The sequence below is a fragment of the Chaetura pelagica genome, unplaced genomic scaffold, assembly GCF_000747805.2.
Source record: "Chaetura pelagica isolate M959 unplaced genomic scaffold, ChaPel_1.0 scaffold3, whole genome shotgun sequence".
In the NCBI taxonomy this organism is placed as follows: Eukaryota; Metazoa; Chordata; class Aves; order Apodiformes; family Apodidae; genus Chaetura; species Chaetura pelagica.
Genome location: NW_009952974.1, coordinates 1,918,757 through 1,937,444, shown reverse-complemented (window position 1 = coordinate 1,937,444; position 18,688 = coordinate 1,918,757). Strand labels below are relative to the sequence as shown.

The window sequence follows — 18,688 nt, the reverse complement described above, 5'->3', positions numbered from 1 at the left end:
GGGGGGGGGGGGAGGAAGTAAAATGGCTTTGTTGAAGGGAAGAGGAAACGTTTGGTAGGTTATAACGTGAATTGTGGTCAGGTGCAGTTTTGGGGAAGTGGCAGAAGAGGTTTAAACTATCTCTTTCCGTCCGGAATGTGATTAAGTGAATGTTCCTGGTTTTTCCTGTTGCTGAATTGTCTTGAGTTGACTACAACCCCTGCCCAGTTGTGACCTGATATTTTCAAAAAAGCACCTATTTCTTTGGCTCTGAGTAATTATTCCCTGCTGAAGCTTGCATGGTTCCTTTTTACTCTATGTCCTAAACATAAACAAAACTGTGTGATTTCCATCTGCTGCCACAGTACATGTGTGCTTGGCTTTAGCACATTAGTCTGCTAGGAAGAGGAAGTGCCATCTGGTTAAAATGCCTGACTAATTTTTGGCTGGTTTTAGCCCCACTTGTTCTGCTTTTGTGTGTCATGCTAGTAGTCACTTTTGTGTGTCCTGTGCATTGTTCTTGTAGTCTCCATCCCAAATAATTACTCGTTATTGTTGCAATCACATGATGCTTAGCATAAAGGTAAGGCCATAACTTGGCTGGTGAAGCAGCCCTTTCAAGACTGTGCATCTAAACATGGACTGGTTCAGGAGGGAGCCTAATCTAATGAAGAGTTGTGTTCTCTGGGATTTTCCCCAGTTTCAATATTTATCCACCTTTTATCTAAATCTTCCTTCCCAAATTTCTAATTTTCTAATGCTTTGATACAGAAAAGTTTTACCTAGACACAAAATCATCAGTGAATTTGATTAATGCCTTGAAATAGTAGGGAGAAATTTCAGATATAAGGCCACTGGTACAGATGGCATTAAGTGTCATTTTGCTCTTTACTTTTTGCCTTCACTTCTATAAAGCAGATCAGAAGTAGGATTTATTTAAGAGAATAAGTCTACTCATCTTCCTTCCCTGTAGTTGAATTTTAAAGCTGATGAAAAGCTTTGAAATTGCGAATCAAAATGACGAGATGTAATGGAGAGAGAAAAGAGAAAGAACGGAGTGCTGTGTCTTGCACTGATGCTACCCTCTTCCATCCAAGTAGGCTTGCAGTGTTTGGGATTTCTGCCTGTTTCTACAGCTGCCTTGAAGGTGAAGGGCAGCAGCAGCTCAGGAGTGGATGGCAGGTGATATTGGGTGCCAGCCTGGGGGTGGTAGCAGGGGCTCCATTTTTATCTGGTCCAGAGGAGGTAAGCCAGGTGCCTTCCTCCTGTCTCTATCGTAACCTGTCTGGGTGGTTAATGCTAATTCACATTAAAGCCTTTTTATTTTCCTGTAAGAGTGACCATGGAGGAAGTGCTGTGCTAGTCTGGGAAAAAAATAAATTCCTTCATTAAGCTCACTCTCATTCCTAACATAAGCTCATTTAATTTGGTGTATTGCATTAATACAGAGCATTTAACTGAAATCCACTGTAGTGCTTGGGTGTATGAGCCTGGACTCGTGTCTCAGTTTCATCTTAACTGTGTGCATTCACTGTGGTTTGCCTGGAATTGCTCATTAACTATGAATCTTCAACATTGCTGCTTTTCAGACTGCAATGAAGAGTAAGTGAGCTAAGATTTAATGTAAAGTTGCGTCCATTTTCCTGCATTCAATACTTCATTTAAAACATCCTCTAATATCTTCTCCAGGCCCCTAATGCAGCTAAAGGTCATAAAGCAGGCACTGGGGAAATGAAATAGTGCAGTGGGGCTGTAATGTCTGTGTGCCCGTGAGTGATACATTCAAAACCTGCCTTCAAGGGGACCTTAGATGAGTGTGAACTCAAAGACAGATTGGTAGTTGACTTGTGTCCCAGGTTAGGACAGTGTTCCCTTGTACCAGGTGGTGTGAGTTAGAGGAGATCTGGATGAGTCTGATGAGGATGCTGCTGCTTTGCAAAGAGAGTTTGAGTGTTTGGCGTTTCTAGAAGTTCCTGCAAAGCCTTTGGAGACTCCTGTGCATATATTCACCTTATTTCTGTGCAGGTACGTGGGTTGCCAAGTGCCTCTTCGTAATTCATATTTCCATGGAAAATACTGTTTGTTATAACTTCCTGACTTTCTGTAGGGTTGGAGCTTATAATTTTTTCCCTTAGTTGCCTTTGCTTAACGATACCTGTTACCTTTTTGTCTTGAGTTTCTTTCTGCTCTTTGGCTCGCTCTTGCTTGCAGTGAGAATTAATCTCATGGGTTTTAATTTTCAGAAAATACTTCTTTTTAATCTCATTCCTATAGATTATTGGTGTCTTTAATTGACCTATGCGTACAGAGAGTCATTTGTATTGGGTGATGAGTGGTGCTGGGTCTCCGCAACACATGGATTATTCTCTTTGCATTCCTGGCACGTTCCAAGGGAGTGTTTGGAGCAGAAGGCTGCAATTGCCTCGTGGGTCACAGGGAGGCTTTTTGCTGCATTCTAGATGGGAAATCAGGCCCTAAATTGAGATGAGAATCTCCTGTCAATTTACTAATCCTAATGTTTCATTTTTTCCATCAGCATCAGTTTTCTGTTTTTGGTTTTCTTGCTCCTCCATCCCTTAAGAGATTCAGGCTTTTCACGTCATGTTGTTTGAGTGGCTCATTTGTCCTGTGCTATGGAAAACTGTTGCTATTGTTATTTCTTTTATAAGATAGTTTCCATCAGGAAACAATGGCAAAATGTTGCTTTGTTTTCAAAGACACATCTTGTGTTTTAAGCTTCCTGTGTTGATAACTCCTGCGTCTGTCTCTTCTGGGTCCTGTTTCTATTTTGGCAACTGCAGGTTCTTAAACCCCACTCAGGAGTGTAGGATCCAGGTGTCTGCACAGAGAGCTGTGGATGGGCTTTCTGTTCAAGTAGCTGTAAGCCATTATCCTCCAGCAGCTGCTTAGCACAGCCCTTTGGAGAAGTGCTCCTGGAAGCTAGGGGCTGATGGTTTGAGAAATGATTTTTATTTATTTTTAAATTATTATTATTTATTTATTTTCCTTCTCTGATTTCAGGTCTGTCTCAAGAGTGATGCAGAAAGAGCAGAGATCATTAGAGAGTATGAGGAGCCTTACAAATGTGACATACCATCAGCAGCAGTAGCTGTGCCAGCTGCCACCCCAGGCTGGGTGGGAGGAGCGAGGATGATGGAGAGGCAATGCAGGGAGTCAGTCTGTTGTCGGTTGGTCAGCAGAGTATGCAAGCTGCTGTAGTGTAAATGGATCACAGACTCCTTGTTGGAGGGTGGGATTGATGACTGGAAGGAGCGTAGTCAAAATCCTGTATTGTCAGCAATAATGGCTAATGAATTGCATTTTTTTTTATTTGGAAAGCTCATATGAGCACATCTAACTACAACTGACTGTTAATGACTTCCTCTTTCAGATTAGACTTGCAAGTGAAAATGTGTTTTTTATTTTTGGGTGGATTGAGGCAATTTCTGGCACTGGCACCCCTTTTGCTGCTTTTTTGGGTCACAAACTCAATTAGTTGTTTGGCAGGATGTCAACTCCATGGTTTCTCAGGATGTTCATCAGTCTGTTGTCTGGAGAGGGTATTCTCTGGAAGGTAGCCAGAGGGCATTGCAGAGGCTGCACATTGGGCTGGGAAACCCTGTTTTATAATTCACTTCTGGGGGCTGGTCTGGATTTGCAGTAGCGCTTCCCTGAAGTTATAACTGGAGTTGTTCCCTGTATGATGGTCTTTACCATAACATAAAAGAATGAAAGCAGTTAAACAACAGAGAGAATAATGAGAGAATGTACGGGTAACGGAACAACAGCTTTGACTCTGGTACTTCCCACAGCTTTTTTCCCAATGTTGGGAGGCTTGTTTTGCAGGCAGCCCTGCTTCTGCTCTGCCTTATCACCCTGCTTTCAGAGCCTGGTTCTCCCCCTTACCTGCTCAGTCTCATCTCTTCCAGCTGTTGGGACAATGATAGTGTCTGTGCAGCCACTGATACAGCACAGCCTCCACCATGCTGGGGTCTACAGGTGCAACTGTGATATAAGGGTCTGCTGAAGCATAACTTATGTGGGTTGTTCGGCTCTATTTCATAGAATGGTTCGGGTTGGAAGGGACCTTAAAGATCATCTAGTTCCAACCCATCTTTCAGATGGAGAGACGTACAGATAGAAGAGATAAACTCTGTTTACAGATTGTGAGGTCTGTGGTTCACATGTGGTTACGTGATATGCTGATAGAGGACTGAGAGAGTTTTTGTGCAGACAGATTTACTGACCTGGTTATTTAAAGTGTTGTTGTCAGTGTTTTTATTAATCACTTCCCTTGTGCCTGGAAACACTGTAGATACAGATGAAAAAGAAAGCTGGATCCAGTCCTTGTCACAAAGTGTTAGTAGATGCCAGCACTGTAGAATTGAAGTGGGGTGGCCACACAGTGCATGCATATGCTGCTATTACATTGGCAGCTGGAACTGTAAACTTTTTTTGGATGGCATTTTTGTCACTTTGTAAGACGGGATTTGACAGTCATCCCAGATCCTTCCTCCCCAGAGGCTGATGTGGTTGTAGGGCTGTTTTCTCTTCTTGATGAGAAGCCAGTGGGCAACATTACGTGATAAGGGAACTAATTAGGGAGCTGTGGACAATCTTATTTGTGCTTGTGAGAGAGGAAGATGCTGAGGATGTTTGGTCTTATCTTGCTGCTTTCAGGACCTAGCAGGACAATATTTAAATTTGCCCCAAGGAGGGTGTTTTTCACTGCCACATCCAGGCAGTGCATCTACCTCTCTTAACTCAGGATCCATCCAGCTTGGACTTGTTCTTTATTTAGATGCCAATATATACTTCGTGTGGCCAAACTCCTGGGTTTTATTTTGTGTTCCTCCCATCTAGCTTTGTCTTTTGTTCTTTCTCTCTCCAAATTACTTTGCCACATTGCTGCAAAGGCCTTTCCCTGGGTTGCTTCTGCCACTGGGGACTGCCATTGGTATCTCTCACTACTTCTCTGTCCTTATGGCCACGAACTTACGGTTGCTTTGTGGACAGACCTGCACAGGCAGAGCATCCAGGTCTGGCTTTGGTGGTGGTGAACCAAAGGAGGTCAGATCTCCTTTGTAAGCCCCTCACCCACCTCCTGCCCCTGGTAACAGCTGGCAGCCTGTGGAAACTGATTATTCATGTATGCTAATACTGGCAAGGGACCACAAGAGGTTTACAGGGAGCACTACTGTCAGGCTTCCTGCCAGCTCCATCTTATCTCTCAGTAGAGGAAGCAGGGATGTAAATGGAAAGGGGTGAAGTATTCCTGGGGTGCACACAGTCTTTGTTGTTATTTAGACTTCTTGCTTACTTAGGTCAACTTGGATCTGGCATTTTATAATTTCTTTTTAACAAGCCACATTTTGCTTTCACTTCTCCAGCAAAGGAGCGTTTTCATATGGTTTCATGGGAAGAGGGAGTGGCGTGTAAGAGTGGAAGGAAGCTGTGCCATCATGCCATGTGAGGTTTGGCCTTAATACCACAGAGGCAGCTGCTGGTTAGGTCCTTTATGGTATTTCAAACAGGTTGAAGTTTTGGATGATTTTCCACAGAGACAAAGCGTGATGTTTTGTAGGACTGCCTGCAGACAAAGCAGCGGTCACTTCAGCAGTAGCACAGGGACCTGCAAGGGTTCAAATTGCTCTGGATAGAAATAGCACAAGGCCGTCAAGGATGGCTGCTGGGGCACATTACTGACCTCATCTTCAAATAAGTGTTTCCTCAGCCTGGTGCCTTGTCTGGAGTGTCTTGGTCTGGGTGGTAGAGTGCTGATTTTGTGGGGTGGTTTGTGGCTTTTTATGTTTTGGGTTTTTCTTGTGTTTTTTCCTTCTTTTTCTTTTCTTTTTTTTTTTTTTTTTTCCTCTTCTGGTCTTTCTAACAAACTCTTACACTGCCTCTTCAAGGGGTATAATTAAATTGCAAGAACTAGAGTTCTAATTACCCTCTCCCATGTGAGAGTTGAGGAGCTCATTGTCAGAGAGAGGCTGTTGGCTGCAATTCAAGAGACAAATCTCAGAGCAAAAACTGCATCTGTGTTGATGTTTACTCTTATTAAGGATAATGGTCATTACCAAGTGATACAAGAGCAGGTTGCTCTTCACAGGGTATTTTTGTCTGGCTGTAAGTGGAAGAAGAAGAAGGAAAAGCAGAACAGGTCCATCTCTTCTGTTTCTATACATCTCATAGTCTACTTTTTTTCAAAGAATAGTTAGAGTTGGTGGGTCTGGCACGTGCAAAAATCTGCAATGATGCATGAAAAAAATACATATTTAGACAATTCTTATTCTGGGAATTTGCTCCTCTTCCACCCCTTGCATCAGTGCACATAGCTTGCATAAACAGACTAAACTCCCAATGCAGAGAATCCTCCCATTAAATGACATACTGGAGCAAACTGCTACTTTTTTTTTACTGTGATAATGAATGTACATTCAAGCAGCTATGTGAATCTCTACAAATGGAGCAATCCCAAAAACATGGCAGCCTTAGATTCTGTTCCCTTCCAGTGGAACAGCTGTTGTTATCTATCTTTTTTTTTTTTTTTTAATAGAAACTCATGCAAACAGAAGATTAATTGATAGGAGTTGTGGTAGGAGTTGTTAGCTGCTTCCTCATGGGTACAACTCAGTAGTAACATTTTGTAGCCTTTTTTAAGTATAAATCTTGCAGAACTTGCCTAAGATGAGTACCTGGATCTCCAAATGAGACACAAAGAGCAATTACAATTGCACCAGATTGGTGGCAGGACTGGCAACTGAATTGTCTTGAGACCTGTTTTGATCCTCTACTAATGCCAGAACAATCATCTGCACATGGTGGGGTTTGACAGACCCTGTTGTTGGAGGTAGGTTTCAGCATTACAGTTGTTCGTGTCAACCATCGAATATTTGTCTTGGCAGGGCTGAGATGACCACAAATACATGTATATCCTGGAAACATTTGGGAGTGTCTGGAAGAACGCTTACAAATGTTGACTGTAGAATGGGCTGACTTTAGCCCACAAGGGCTCATGCCTCTAGGTCTGTATAGAGTAAGATGGGAGGATGCTGGAACTTGTACCTCCTCCTGAGATTCCCTGACCTTGGAATTGCTGAGGTTTAGCCCATGGCACATTTGGAGGACTGCAGGTGAGAGAAGACAGGATGTTTCTGGACGCTGGGTTTGATGTTGCTGCAGACTTTCGGTGCAAACCACCTTCTCAGCAACAATCCAAATCCAGGCTGTTTGTTTTGTAATCTAGTTTTGTTACAGGGAGAAATGTCCATGTTATTCAATGAGCAGATGACATGTTTTAGCTCCACCTTCCACTGCAGTCTGGGGAAGACAAAAGTGCAGCAGAGAACATGAAAATGACTGTGTTCTCAGGCTCAGATCTCCAGTCTCTCAGAGAAGCAAAGAAATCATTTCTGGGTTAAAATAACTAGCTTTAGATATGGTCTGAAAATGCTGAACCAGCATGATTTCAGTAAGGCTCTTCAGATGAACGTGTTTCTATACAATTTGGATTACAGGTGCTCCTTTCCGGTGAGGTAGCTGCATGCATTGCTAGTTTCTTAAAATGCTCGTTTCTGTCTTCAGGATAATAATCTGATTTTGATGCATGTGTCTGTAGCACCCCCTCCTCATCTCCATCTCCAATAAGCATTTAGAGAATTTCCACAAAGGCAGACTCTCATCTGCAGCACACTGCAAACTTACTGTTTGTTGTTCCTCATGTTTGCAGGAAGGCAGCTGGAGAACACTGGGAGCAGCAGCACCTAATTTGGTGGGGCTCTTGCCACCCTTGCATCTCAGGGTCTCTAATGTGGCTGTAATCAGTTTAAACTTGATGGGTTTTCAGTGTTTTCATTTTCTAAATTGTTTTATCTGCATAAAAGGTACAACTTGTCCTCTGGAAACAAGCTTCCAAGTTTTTTAATCTAGCTGTTTGTCAATGCAAAGAATAGTCTTGTCAATGTGAATCATCCTCTTTTCTTTGTAGTTGTGTTGTTTCACTCTCCTCTCCAGGTCTTGGACTGACTTCATGTTCACTTCATCTTGAAGAATCCTTATAGCTTCACTTCTGCATTGTTTAGGACAGCAGCTAAACCATGCAGACCACTTATCTGCCCACCTAAGAGAATGTATATGAATTTTCCTCCCATGACCCTTCTCTCTTCTTCAGCTCACCCTAATACAGTGCTGAAAGTGTTTCATTCACTGTGAAAACCACCTCCAGCAAGTCTGTGTGCTGTTACATGATGCCTCCTTCAGGAGCTGTGGTCCTTTCCTCCACTTGGCAAATGTGGCCCCAGGACACATTTCTCATACCTAGAGTAAATGGGGTTGCTGGACTTGGGGCTTCAAAATCTGGTTTCTGCAGGACATTTTTAAGGCTAGCCACTTGGGATCTGGGCTTGGAGATACCATGAAGATGTTTCTTTTTAGTTCTGATTTATCTTCTGCCACATATTTTCTCTTTGAATATTTTCACAAACAGTGCTTTTTTACCATTGCCCTAAGAGTAGCTTGGTCCTCTTGTAAACTTGACTTCCTAAATTTAGTGTTAATCCCACAGGCAGAAAATCTGCTGAGTCCTTGGACATGCCAGAATGATCTCCTTTACCATTGGTTAGGGCCTGGCTTTGGAATGTCATTTTAACACAGTTCACTGTGTTCTGACAACGCAAACGGAGAAATTAAATTGGCTAATGCCACTTTCCACAATATTTGTTCCACAAACTTAGCTGAGCAGCTTCCAAATTACTGTTAGTTGCAACTAATTGCTGATGAGGAAGCATAGCAATGAGTTTTCAGCAGTGAATGTGTTTGATTTCCTTTCTGGTAACCATTTTTCTTCCGATATGTGTTTTTTGCAGTGATACTGAAAGCCGAAAATTATGCAAGAAGATGAAAGTAAATCCTAATTCAAAGGAGAAAGGAGTGGAATTGCTCCATTATAAGTGAGTGTTGGTCTGGGATTTGTGGTTCTTACTGTTGATGCCCCTGTTAGGACCATTAGTTCTTGCAGCTCTGTACTGCTGCAGTATGAAAACTTGTGAAATCGATTTCTGTTTCTTCAGTTTACAGGCATGTGTTTTGACAGAAGTTGGGTTAAGTTTATTCTACTGTTAAACAGAGTACACCAAGAGCATGAGCAGGGCCTGGGAGTCCATTTAGTTAATTGGGAGCCAAATGGACTAAAACTACCCAGTGCACAGGGCTGATGCCTGAGATTTGGACTCCCTTACTTATGTTGGCATGTGCTTCGGGCAAGTCACTTCACCCTCCTGCTTGTTTTTCTGACTCGCGGTAGTACTTCATAAAGTAAGTGGAGAAAGACAAGTGTAGTGAGACAGCAAGAGATTTTCTTCCTGGAAATAATGGGAGTGGGAGTGCTCTTAAGTGTAAGAGACACCAGGCAGCTGCATCTGCATCTCCAAAGATAATGCCTTAGTAAATATTCTTGTTAAAGTGTCAGGGAGGAAATTATTTAATGTAAACCTGTTTGCTTTACACTCTGTTATGCGCCTTTCTTTTTTCCTTACTTTCCTCCCCCCCTTTAATTTCTGTACTGTAAATTCTGCTTCATTCTCTGGCTTCAATGGGATAATTTTATTCTGGTTAGTGAGAAGTGAGGGAGAGCAGCTATATGATTTCCAGCAGCCTTATTGTAAGTTAACGCTATTCCCCACTCCTTGTTCAACAGGGATGGTGCATTTCATACTGAATATAACAGAGCGGTCACATTGAAGGTAAATTTAAATATTTTATTATTATTCTTTTAGTTCTCCTAGATATAGGGGAGACATTTGTGGATTAAATACAGGTGTTGGTACTTTTTCATGCTGAAGGCATGAGAGGGAGGGGGTTAATCTTTATAAACAGCTGTCAGAATGACCTAAAGGTTTTTGTGAGTGTGTCTATCAACCACAGATCCAGGAAAACTGTGTGTTATTAAAAAGATTGAACCCATGTTGAACTGTGATGTAAATTGTAAGTTAGATTGCAGGCTGGCAATAAATAGAGATTCTCTTGTTTTCATTACAAGGAGCTATTAGTGGCAATGTAACTAAAAGTATGAGCTGATACAGCATTTTAATAAGGAGTTCTCTGAGGTTTTTAGGTTGTGTGTTTATAAACTTTAAAGGAGAGCAGAGTGGCCTTGTTTTTCACTGGATTATGGAACCACAGTTGCTATGAATGTGCCCTGAGTTGAGCAGGGGTAAAACCACCTTCCTTCTCCTGCACACCTTGACACAAAGCAACAGAAACATTCTGTGAAGGCAATGGAAGGAAGAGGACATGAAATGGGAAATGAACATGGAGGTGACTGTGGAAATGGTGGACTAAAAGCACAGTAAGCAGGCCAAAAGCATGCAGCCTTCCTCTGCAAAGCCCTGGTGAAGCACTGTGAGTATCCTCACATGAGGCTGCAGCCCTGTGATGACTTGGCTTCCAGAAATTTCTTCTGCCCAGCTATGATGTCCACTTCCCATTTCTCTTCCTCCTCCAGCAAACCCAGCTCTGCATGATCGTTGGTCTTGTGGAGGCTTGATGACGCCACCCCAGGCTGAAATAATTACATTTACTTCCCCTTTCTGGCTTATTCAGAGGTTTGGCCAGGGATGGAGGAAAGCCTGTGAGAGATGCTGTGTGAACCTGAGTCTCTCAGAGTAGCCATTTCTAAGTGTGCTAACTCTGGGCTTTCCTTTTACAGCCAAAGTTCCATGCAGCCTGCACTTGGGGTTGGCACGCAGGATTTGCCTGAGATGGGGAGAGTAGGACTGTATATCTTCCTATCTCCTACAGTAGAAATCTTGACTGGCATTAGAAAGAGCATTGTTGGATACCCTGCCTCATCAGCAAGTGTCTGAGGCTCCTTCTGTACTTAGGAAATGCACCTGGTGAATTTTTTTTCTCTCTTGGTGGGGTGGTAGGGTGAGGGAGACTTGTTAATTGCCCAGATTGGGTGGTTTGAACACTGCATTAAATGTCTTTTCTGCCCTTCATGAAGTCCTGCAAGCAGGAATTAGTCTGTAAGTCTTCCTTACAGATCAGATCAACTGGAAAGCACCCACAGAGCCCCAAGGAGTATGGGGCTGAGAAGCAATCACAACACAACAGGAACCATACAATTTATTCCTTCAGTTGCTGTTTTATGATGAGCGTTTCCCCCTTCCTTCTTGCTCTGCCTGCATGGGTGAAGGAACCAGCATCCTATGAACAGGGATGTGCAATTGTAGTGTGGGTTGAAGAGATATTTTGAAGCTCCCTCCCTCTAGGAGTTCTAGTCTTTACTGAGCTGCCCCTGTGAAACCAGCTGCTTAGCGATTTACAGGTTGTACAGGGCATCAGAGCTGTGCAGTGGTCAAGGAAGTCAGCTGAGTGTTTACTTGTTCTGCTGCTCATAGCTGCCAGAATATTTTCTGTTTTTCTCCCTCTATTCCACTTCTCCCTATTTTCTTCTGTTGAGGCAGTGGCCTTTCTTTCTCTCAGCTGTGTTTGTCAGGAATCTCCCAGTACATTACAAACAATGAGCAGCAGCAGAGCAACACAATCATGTAGGGTTTCATACCCATTTTACATACAGGTGGATACACCGAAGAACAGGGAGATTAGAGGATTTGTTTCACATCATTCAGCAAGCTTGTGGCAATAAAACTCAGATCTTCTTTCCAGGCATCCAGCAGTCATATTAATGCATGTATGACATTTTGGAGAATGATAGACACAGCTCTGAAGAACTGTAAAATGATTCTTCTGAAGTAATCGGCAATTTCATAGATGTGGCTGAGCCAGCTGATAGTGTACTTGGGTTTTTAAGAAAAGCTTTTCATTTCTTGAAGTAACTAAATCCTTATGTAATTAGCAGAGATGCCCATGTGGATTTCCTGTTAGAAAAATGAGGAATAAAGGAGAGCTCAATGCTCACAGTGGGGGGAAGTTAGTAAGCAGTTAGAACCTCCTGCTGTTGAGACTTGTGCTAGGACCTGAGCTGTCTGGGATATCTGGTCAAGGGAGGTGGACTGTAAGATAACAAAGCATAGTGATGTAAAATTATTAGGAATAGTTAAAAATATTTCCAGCTCTTTGCAGATAGCTTAGGTTCTCACAATGCCAAGTGGCTTGTCAATGTGAAAATAGGAACTTGCAATGTAATGAACATGAGAGTGAAGGAAAGGACACAGCTCCAACTATGCTGGAGTAATGTAGACTATTGTAATGGGTTTTGAATTGCCAGTCAGGACAATAGTTGACTTGAAAATATTGGCCCTGTGCTTAACAGTATTTAAATGTTAAAAGTTTAGAAAAGGAACAGAGAATGGAAGAGAAAATTTTATCCCACCGTTGGGTTCCCTTGTCTCGTGTCTTGTATGTGATTCTGGTTGCCCCATCAAGTGCAAGTTGTAGAAGTTCTGCAAAGGGCACTGAGGATGATCAGAGGCACAGAGGCCTGGATATTTATGTGAAGAATCCTGGGCTTAGAAAAAAGGACAACTGAAGGAGATTATGATAGATATTGTGTAATTGTGAGTACCTTGAAAAAAGGAATGATTACCTATTTTTTTTCTCCAAACTTGGGTGCAAACATTGGCATTTTGGAACAGCTGATCTGAAACAAATAAATGCAATGTTAAAAAAGAAGTTGTGGAACCTGTAACTAGCTGCATGTTATGAAAGCCAAGAATTTAGGAATCTTAAAAAAAGTTTTAGATAGTCATAAAGGATAGATCCATTGACAGTTAACAATCACAGGGTCCAAATAAAACAACTGGTGCAGAGTCCAAAAACTTAACTACTTTTTGTACAAGAATTTAGTCTGTATCTGTAAGTCAGCTACTGTTGGAGACCTAAGCTTAGATCAGTCTTTGATCTTAGCTGATATGTCTGTTCATATGTTGCTTTAACTATGCCATGTCCTAATCCTCAATAGTGCCCTAAAGCCAGTTTCCAGACTGAGTTTATTAGATGATGAAGTCTTTTCTGGAGGATGAAGTACAGGGGGAGTTTAACTCTCCTTCTAAAATGGAGAAAACTTATTAAAGTACAAATCTGCTCAGTACTAGCCAAGGAAATGGACTGACTAATGGTGTTCCCCAGGAGTTAGGACTGGGCCCAGCTTTGTTCAATATATGTTGCTTTAACTATGCCATGTCCTAATCCTCAATAGTGCCCTAAAGCCAGTTTCCAGACTGAGTTTATTAGATGATGAAGTCTTTTCTGGAGGATGAAGTACAGGGGGAGTTTAACTCTCCTTCTAAAATGGAGAAAACTTATTAAAGTACAAATCTGCTCAGTACTAGCCAAGGAAATGGACTGACTAATGGTGTTCCCCAGGAGTTAGTACTGGGCCCAGCTTTGTTCAATATCTTCATCAATGACCTGGATGAGGGGATAGCAAATTTGCTGAATTTAGCAGCATAGGCTGGATGAAGCTGTGTCCTGTATTCTGCTTAATTAGTGTTTAAGAATCAAAGCTGTGACAAGGGTTTGAGCAGTGGGTTACAGCTCAGTGTGGCTCTGTTGGTGCAGCAGGGTCGAAGTAGGTCCTTGCCACATCATGGCAGGACAAGAGCGCAGCTGATTCTTCAGTGTGGGCTGTGCTCTGATACCTAACCTAGCAGCCTGTGGACCACTGTTTTTCTGTGATTAGAAAGTGCTATGGTTTGTTTGGGGCTTTCTTTCATATTTAAAGGCACACAGGAAGTTCTCTTCAGTGCATAGAGTAATGAGTGGAAGGCAACATACTCTCTGCTGCTGCCAGAAGACATTACACATCTAATTTTTTCTGTCTTGGCTGAGAGGGAGAGTCTCGATGAATTAAATCTCTTTAATTCCCCATCCTCTAACCACATCTGTTTCTGCATGACTGAACTTGGCACACAGAAATTCTTGAAACTGGCAGAATCAATTGTGCTCATTAGCCATTTAAAATGTTGACCCCTCTCTCCTCTCTTCAGTGTTGGGGTCTGCACAGACTGAGAGCGAGCAGAACTCGATGTAGCTTTCCTAAATGTAGAACATCTCTGCTGTTTTGTCCTCTTCTCTCCTTTCCCCATATATTATTAAATCTTCTTAGGGCATCATTTGGCATGCTAATGCCTTTGATTTTTGATTTTTTTACAACTTAAACTCCATTATAAATTGCCTGATTTTGTTTATTTATTTTTTTTTCCTAGCTATCTTTTTCTCTGCTAATGTCATCTTTAAACAAATTTGTTCTCCTTTAAGTGTTTGTTGTCCCAAAACTACTGCCTCACCCCTTATGTCTTGTTACTGTGTACTTTAAATGCCTTACGTGCTGTCTAGTGACTAATATGTGCTGCTGCTTTTGATAAGACAAAATCTCTTCAGTGTTAGCTGTGCAAGTAGACAGAAACACAAATGCAATAAATGGATCCTGCCATAAGCTCTGAATCCTCCTGAGCCTTGCAGCACCAACTGAGATGCAGGAAAGTGAGTTGAGTTCCACTATCTGCTAAGCTGTTGGGATGTTGTACCAGAGCAGCCCTACCAAAGGCAGAGAGGTGGCAAAAGTGTCTCTAAGGCTGTTTCTGTGGCATATCACCAGATGTGCTGCTAACCTGCTTTTGAGAAGGTGAAGTACAAACCTAGGCTTTTAGATGTGTGCTCTTGACATATATTGGGATATACTCAGCTCTGTTTTTCAGTCATGACCTGCCTTAGCAAAATAGCCCATGAATTGAAAAAGGCTTCAGTGAAGCTTTTCTTTGCTCCAACTCGAGGTAAGTTCAGTACATGCTGTGGCAGCATCATCCACTCATGTTGAAGGGAGCTCATCAGAGACCTCACTGTGTCACTGGTGTGGCAGAGATCCTGCCTGGGAGTGGACACATACCTTCAACCAGTGCCACAGAGAAAGAAATTAGGACAATCTGAGTGTTGAATGAACACAGAATACCAAGTATTTTGTTTCCTCAAGCACAGACATCTGAAGATAATAGTGATCAAGCCTGTGCTTCCCTGTGTAGCCAGAAATGGGGGGCAGTGCAACTCTGCTGGAATCCATGGAGAGTGTCTCATTGACTTTGAAAGGCTGGTGTTTCCCTCAGGCTGAAATAAGAACTATTAGAGAATATTTCCTTATGATAAAGAAAAATCTGTGGTCTGCTGAAACAGATTGTTGTCTGCATATCAGTCAGGTAAAGTAGTTACAAAGTATGTATATGTGTGTTCTCAGCTTGCTGAATATGGAAGCTGCAGAACCACAGGCTCTCCTATTTCCCACTTCTCTTTTCACATTTGCTTCTTACTTGCCTACTTGAAAATCCATTGAGGGCTGTTTCTAGGTAGATGGATCGTAGGGGGAAATATGGGTGGATTATTCTTCCTTTGACCAAATAAGCAGTTTGATCTTTAAGTGTGGAGTTCATTGCTTTTGCTCACAGTGAGTATCAGTGTGGCCTCCAACTTAGACCTATTGGATTCAGAGGTTATTCCGATATGGTGAAGGGCATGGGAAGCTGACCTCTGCATAAAGGGAAATCTTTCCTGCTAAGGCAGAGAGTAGCTGTGGAAGTGTTGCAGATCTAGTACCATTGAAAAAGCTGTCTGAAGGCTCCTTAACACTTAGGTCTGTGCCTAACACACTTGTGTCTTACACACTCTTTTCTCCAGTTTTACAGTGAAAATGGGAACTGCTAAGTTGGGATACCAGTTATGTGGAAGGTAAACACCAGTGCATCACTTGCTTCTGCAACAGGAGATTTGTGTTCGTCTGCATTAGAGCAGAGGAGTATATGAGCAGAAAAATAAAGGCACTAATTGGATGAGGTTTGCATGACAGCATGGTTTTGAGATTGGGTTTCCATGGTTTCCATTAATTTTCCTTTAAAAGCTTTTTTTTCTCTGTTTATTCCAGTCTATTGTGGCCTTTCTCAAGGATCCAGAAGGTGCTCCACTGTGGGAGGAGGATCCTGAAGCCAAAGATGTTGTGCACGTTGACAGTGAAAAGGTACATAAGCTGGAGAGATATTTTATAAATATGTGGGGAGAGTGTGTATGTTTAAGTCTTAATGAAGCCACATTGTTTCTTTTCATTGAAAGGGAAGCTTAAAGCAACCAGACTGTTTTAAGTGACTTCACAAAGTTTATGGATTGTGGTAACTATAGAGTAAAGTCTCCTGCTTCCCCACCTTCTGCTCCCCTGAATGTGTTCATGATACTAGTCTACCAGCAACATGGCAAGTATCAAAGCATTGTGGATGGTGTGGCAGAAGAGACCTGTTTGCCTCAGGAAAGTGCAGCAGCTTGCAAGATGCAGTCACTGCAGGGTGTGAGTAGGAGGTAAAGAGCTGCTCTTACAACTGCAGGTGTTTGTTAAACCTTGGGTTCCCTCCTCTGCCTGATGTCGTCTCAGGAAGTCTGGAGCAGGAAGGAACAGGATCCAGATCTTGAGGGAATAAACCTTGTACAGTAACTGTCCTCTTGGAGACAGGTGGGAAAGCAGCAAATATGATGAAACTACCTTAAAAAACCAGTGTCACCACAGAGCTACCTATTATATTCTTTGTGATATAATCAGCTTGGTCTTCTGTATTAGTTTTGTAGTCTATAGATTTTTTTAAACTTTAATTGATTGGACTCTAGCTGGTATTTTGTAAAGGGCCTTTTCAATTTTCTGGCTTTCATTTTTAATATTAGAAACTGTTATTTTGACATTCAGTTTTTGTAGGAAGATTAATTTTTAATGTTCACCCTCTGTACTCTATTAAAGGCCTTCCAAGGGTTGCATTCAATTTGAAAATTTAATCTGGTTTCTCTGTCCTGCTGGTACTGAAAAATATATTCTCATGGCTTCTTATAGATCTGACAAGGCTTCACAGTGTGGAAGCTGAACTTGGTTTATTTATTATTGAGTATGACTTTTTGAATTAGAGTATGGCTTTTTGGTTGGGTCAGGGAAGAAAAGTTTCCAGTCAGAGATTCTGCAGCAAGAATAAACCAAACCGTGAAATTTCCATGTCTCACAGTGAAGCTACTGATGTATGATATTTAGCAGTTACTCAAATCTATAATAAATTTTGCCATCTTCTTTCAAGTTAAACTTGAGCAAGAAGAAGAAAGCAAAGTCTTGTGTGTTAGGAGAGGTGACCCTTCTTCCCTCAGATAATAAGGCTGTATTCTATGAGTACATATATTAATTTTTTTAAAGTTGTAACACAAATAATAAGAGGTGTCCTTGGGTATAGATCTGTTTTTATGTTCTCTGGTTCATTCACTAGGAATTGAGAAGGCTTCTAAAGAAGGAGGACAAACCCCTTCTGATGATGTTCTATGCCCCATGTAAGTAACCCAGCACATCCTGTCACCTCTTTCTCTCTTCTCCACTGAGAGATATTCAAGTCTGAGTAGAAGTCTCACCTGTGCTTCACTAATACCATCTTGTCCCATCTTTATTATTTGACTCCTTGCGTAGCTCTTCCTGTTTGTCCCCAGTTTTTCCCTTGTTGTTTGTCACTTGTATCCTAGTCTTGCCTCTTTCTCTTGTGATGATGACTCTTGCTCATTGTTCTTTTAAGCAGCTGTTTTCTGTAATTTCTTTACACATTGTCCTTTCTAGTTTTGTGTTGTACAGGACAAAAACACTGTATGCTGAGGACATAAGTGCTTATACATCTGTCTGAGAGTGCCTAGCCCTCTGGCCTGTATGGAGCTGTAAATACAAACTGTATTGCACTTGATTTACTTCTGTAGTTTGGGTCATAGCATAAGACAAGCTGGTTCCACACAAGCAGATCTCGGGAGGAGACCGGGGGGTTGAAAAAACACAAATGTTCTTCCTGTACTGCAGGCAGAGGGAACTGTGCAGCGGTCAGGAGCCAGGAACAGCTTTCCTACTCGATTCAAGAGGTGCCCTGGGTGTTCCTACCTACAGTGGCAGAAGTAGCTTGAACACAAGTGGCATTTCATGGGACGGGGAGAGGAAGGAAATAGAAGAGCACATTGGAGTGACTGCATTTCTTTTTCGACCTTGACCTTGTATTGCTGCTATCTTGTCATTGCATTGGATGCTTGTTCATTAATTTTGCAGATTTACAGTTACTTTTTTTGTGTTTCCTGGGGACTGGTTGTGTGAGAGGCTTTCCAGCTCTTCAAAAGGGCATGGTGTTCCACTGGACTTGTTGCTCAGCTGGAAAACAGGGAGCCATGAAAAAGGAAAGAATGTGTGAGCTAAGCTAGAAAACTTCCCAGCACTGCCCTGATAGAGAAATTGATGTTATGCACCACTGTCAATTTGCTGGCTGATTTTCTTTAAAACTGTGTCATATGGCAGCGTTATCTGGTGTTTCCCAGTGTATTTTCTCTTGTAATTACTGCCTCAAATGCCATTCTACCTTTTTAGTCTCATCAGAGTACTGCCAAGTTGACTAGAATGGCCAAAGACGTAGTTTGACGCATCGCTTAGGCAACGTTTTTTCCTTGAATTAAATTATTTGCAGCTCTGTTCCTTCAGACTCTGCAGCAGGATGGTCCTGCGTGGCTTAGAGTGGTGCCTGGTTGTTCCCAGTGGCTGCCAGACACCTTTGCATCAGCAGGAGGTGACAGGGCTGCTCTGCCAGGAAATCGCCCCTTCAGGCAGAGTTCAGCTGCAGAGTGCTTTCACAGCTTACCTGCATCGTGAATAATTGTTTTCCACAACTGAGTCTCTTCCTGAAGTGTGTCTTATCTAACCCTTTGTTCTCTTTGAACCGCT

At 42.2% G+C, this 18,688-nt stretch overlaps 1 protein-coding gene across 1 annotated transcript in view; it reads left to right on the top strand.

Moving 5' to 3' along the window:
• PDIA5 (protein disulfide isomerase family A, member 5) overlaps positions 1-18,688 on the top strand; it is a 90,307-nt gene that overhangs the window by 11,851 nt on the left and 59,768 nt on the right. Inside the window, exons 4-7 of the mRNA XM_009996222.1 lie at positions 8,847-8,930; positions 9,677-9,722; positions 15,854-15,946; positions 17,217-17,277. Of these exons, the coding sequence (XP_009994524.1) occupies positions 8,847-8,930; positions 9,677-9,722; positions 15,854-15,946; positions 17,217-17,277 (284 nt within the window). The remainder of the gene's footprint in view (positions 1-8,846; positions 8,931-9,676; positions 9,723-15,853; positions 15,947-17,216; positions 17,278-18,688) is intronic.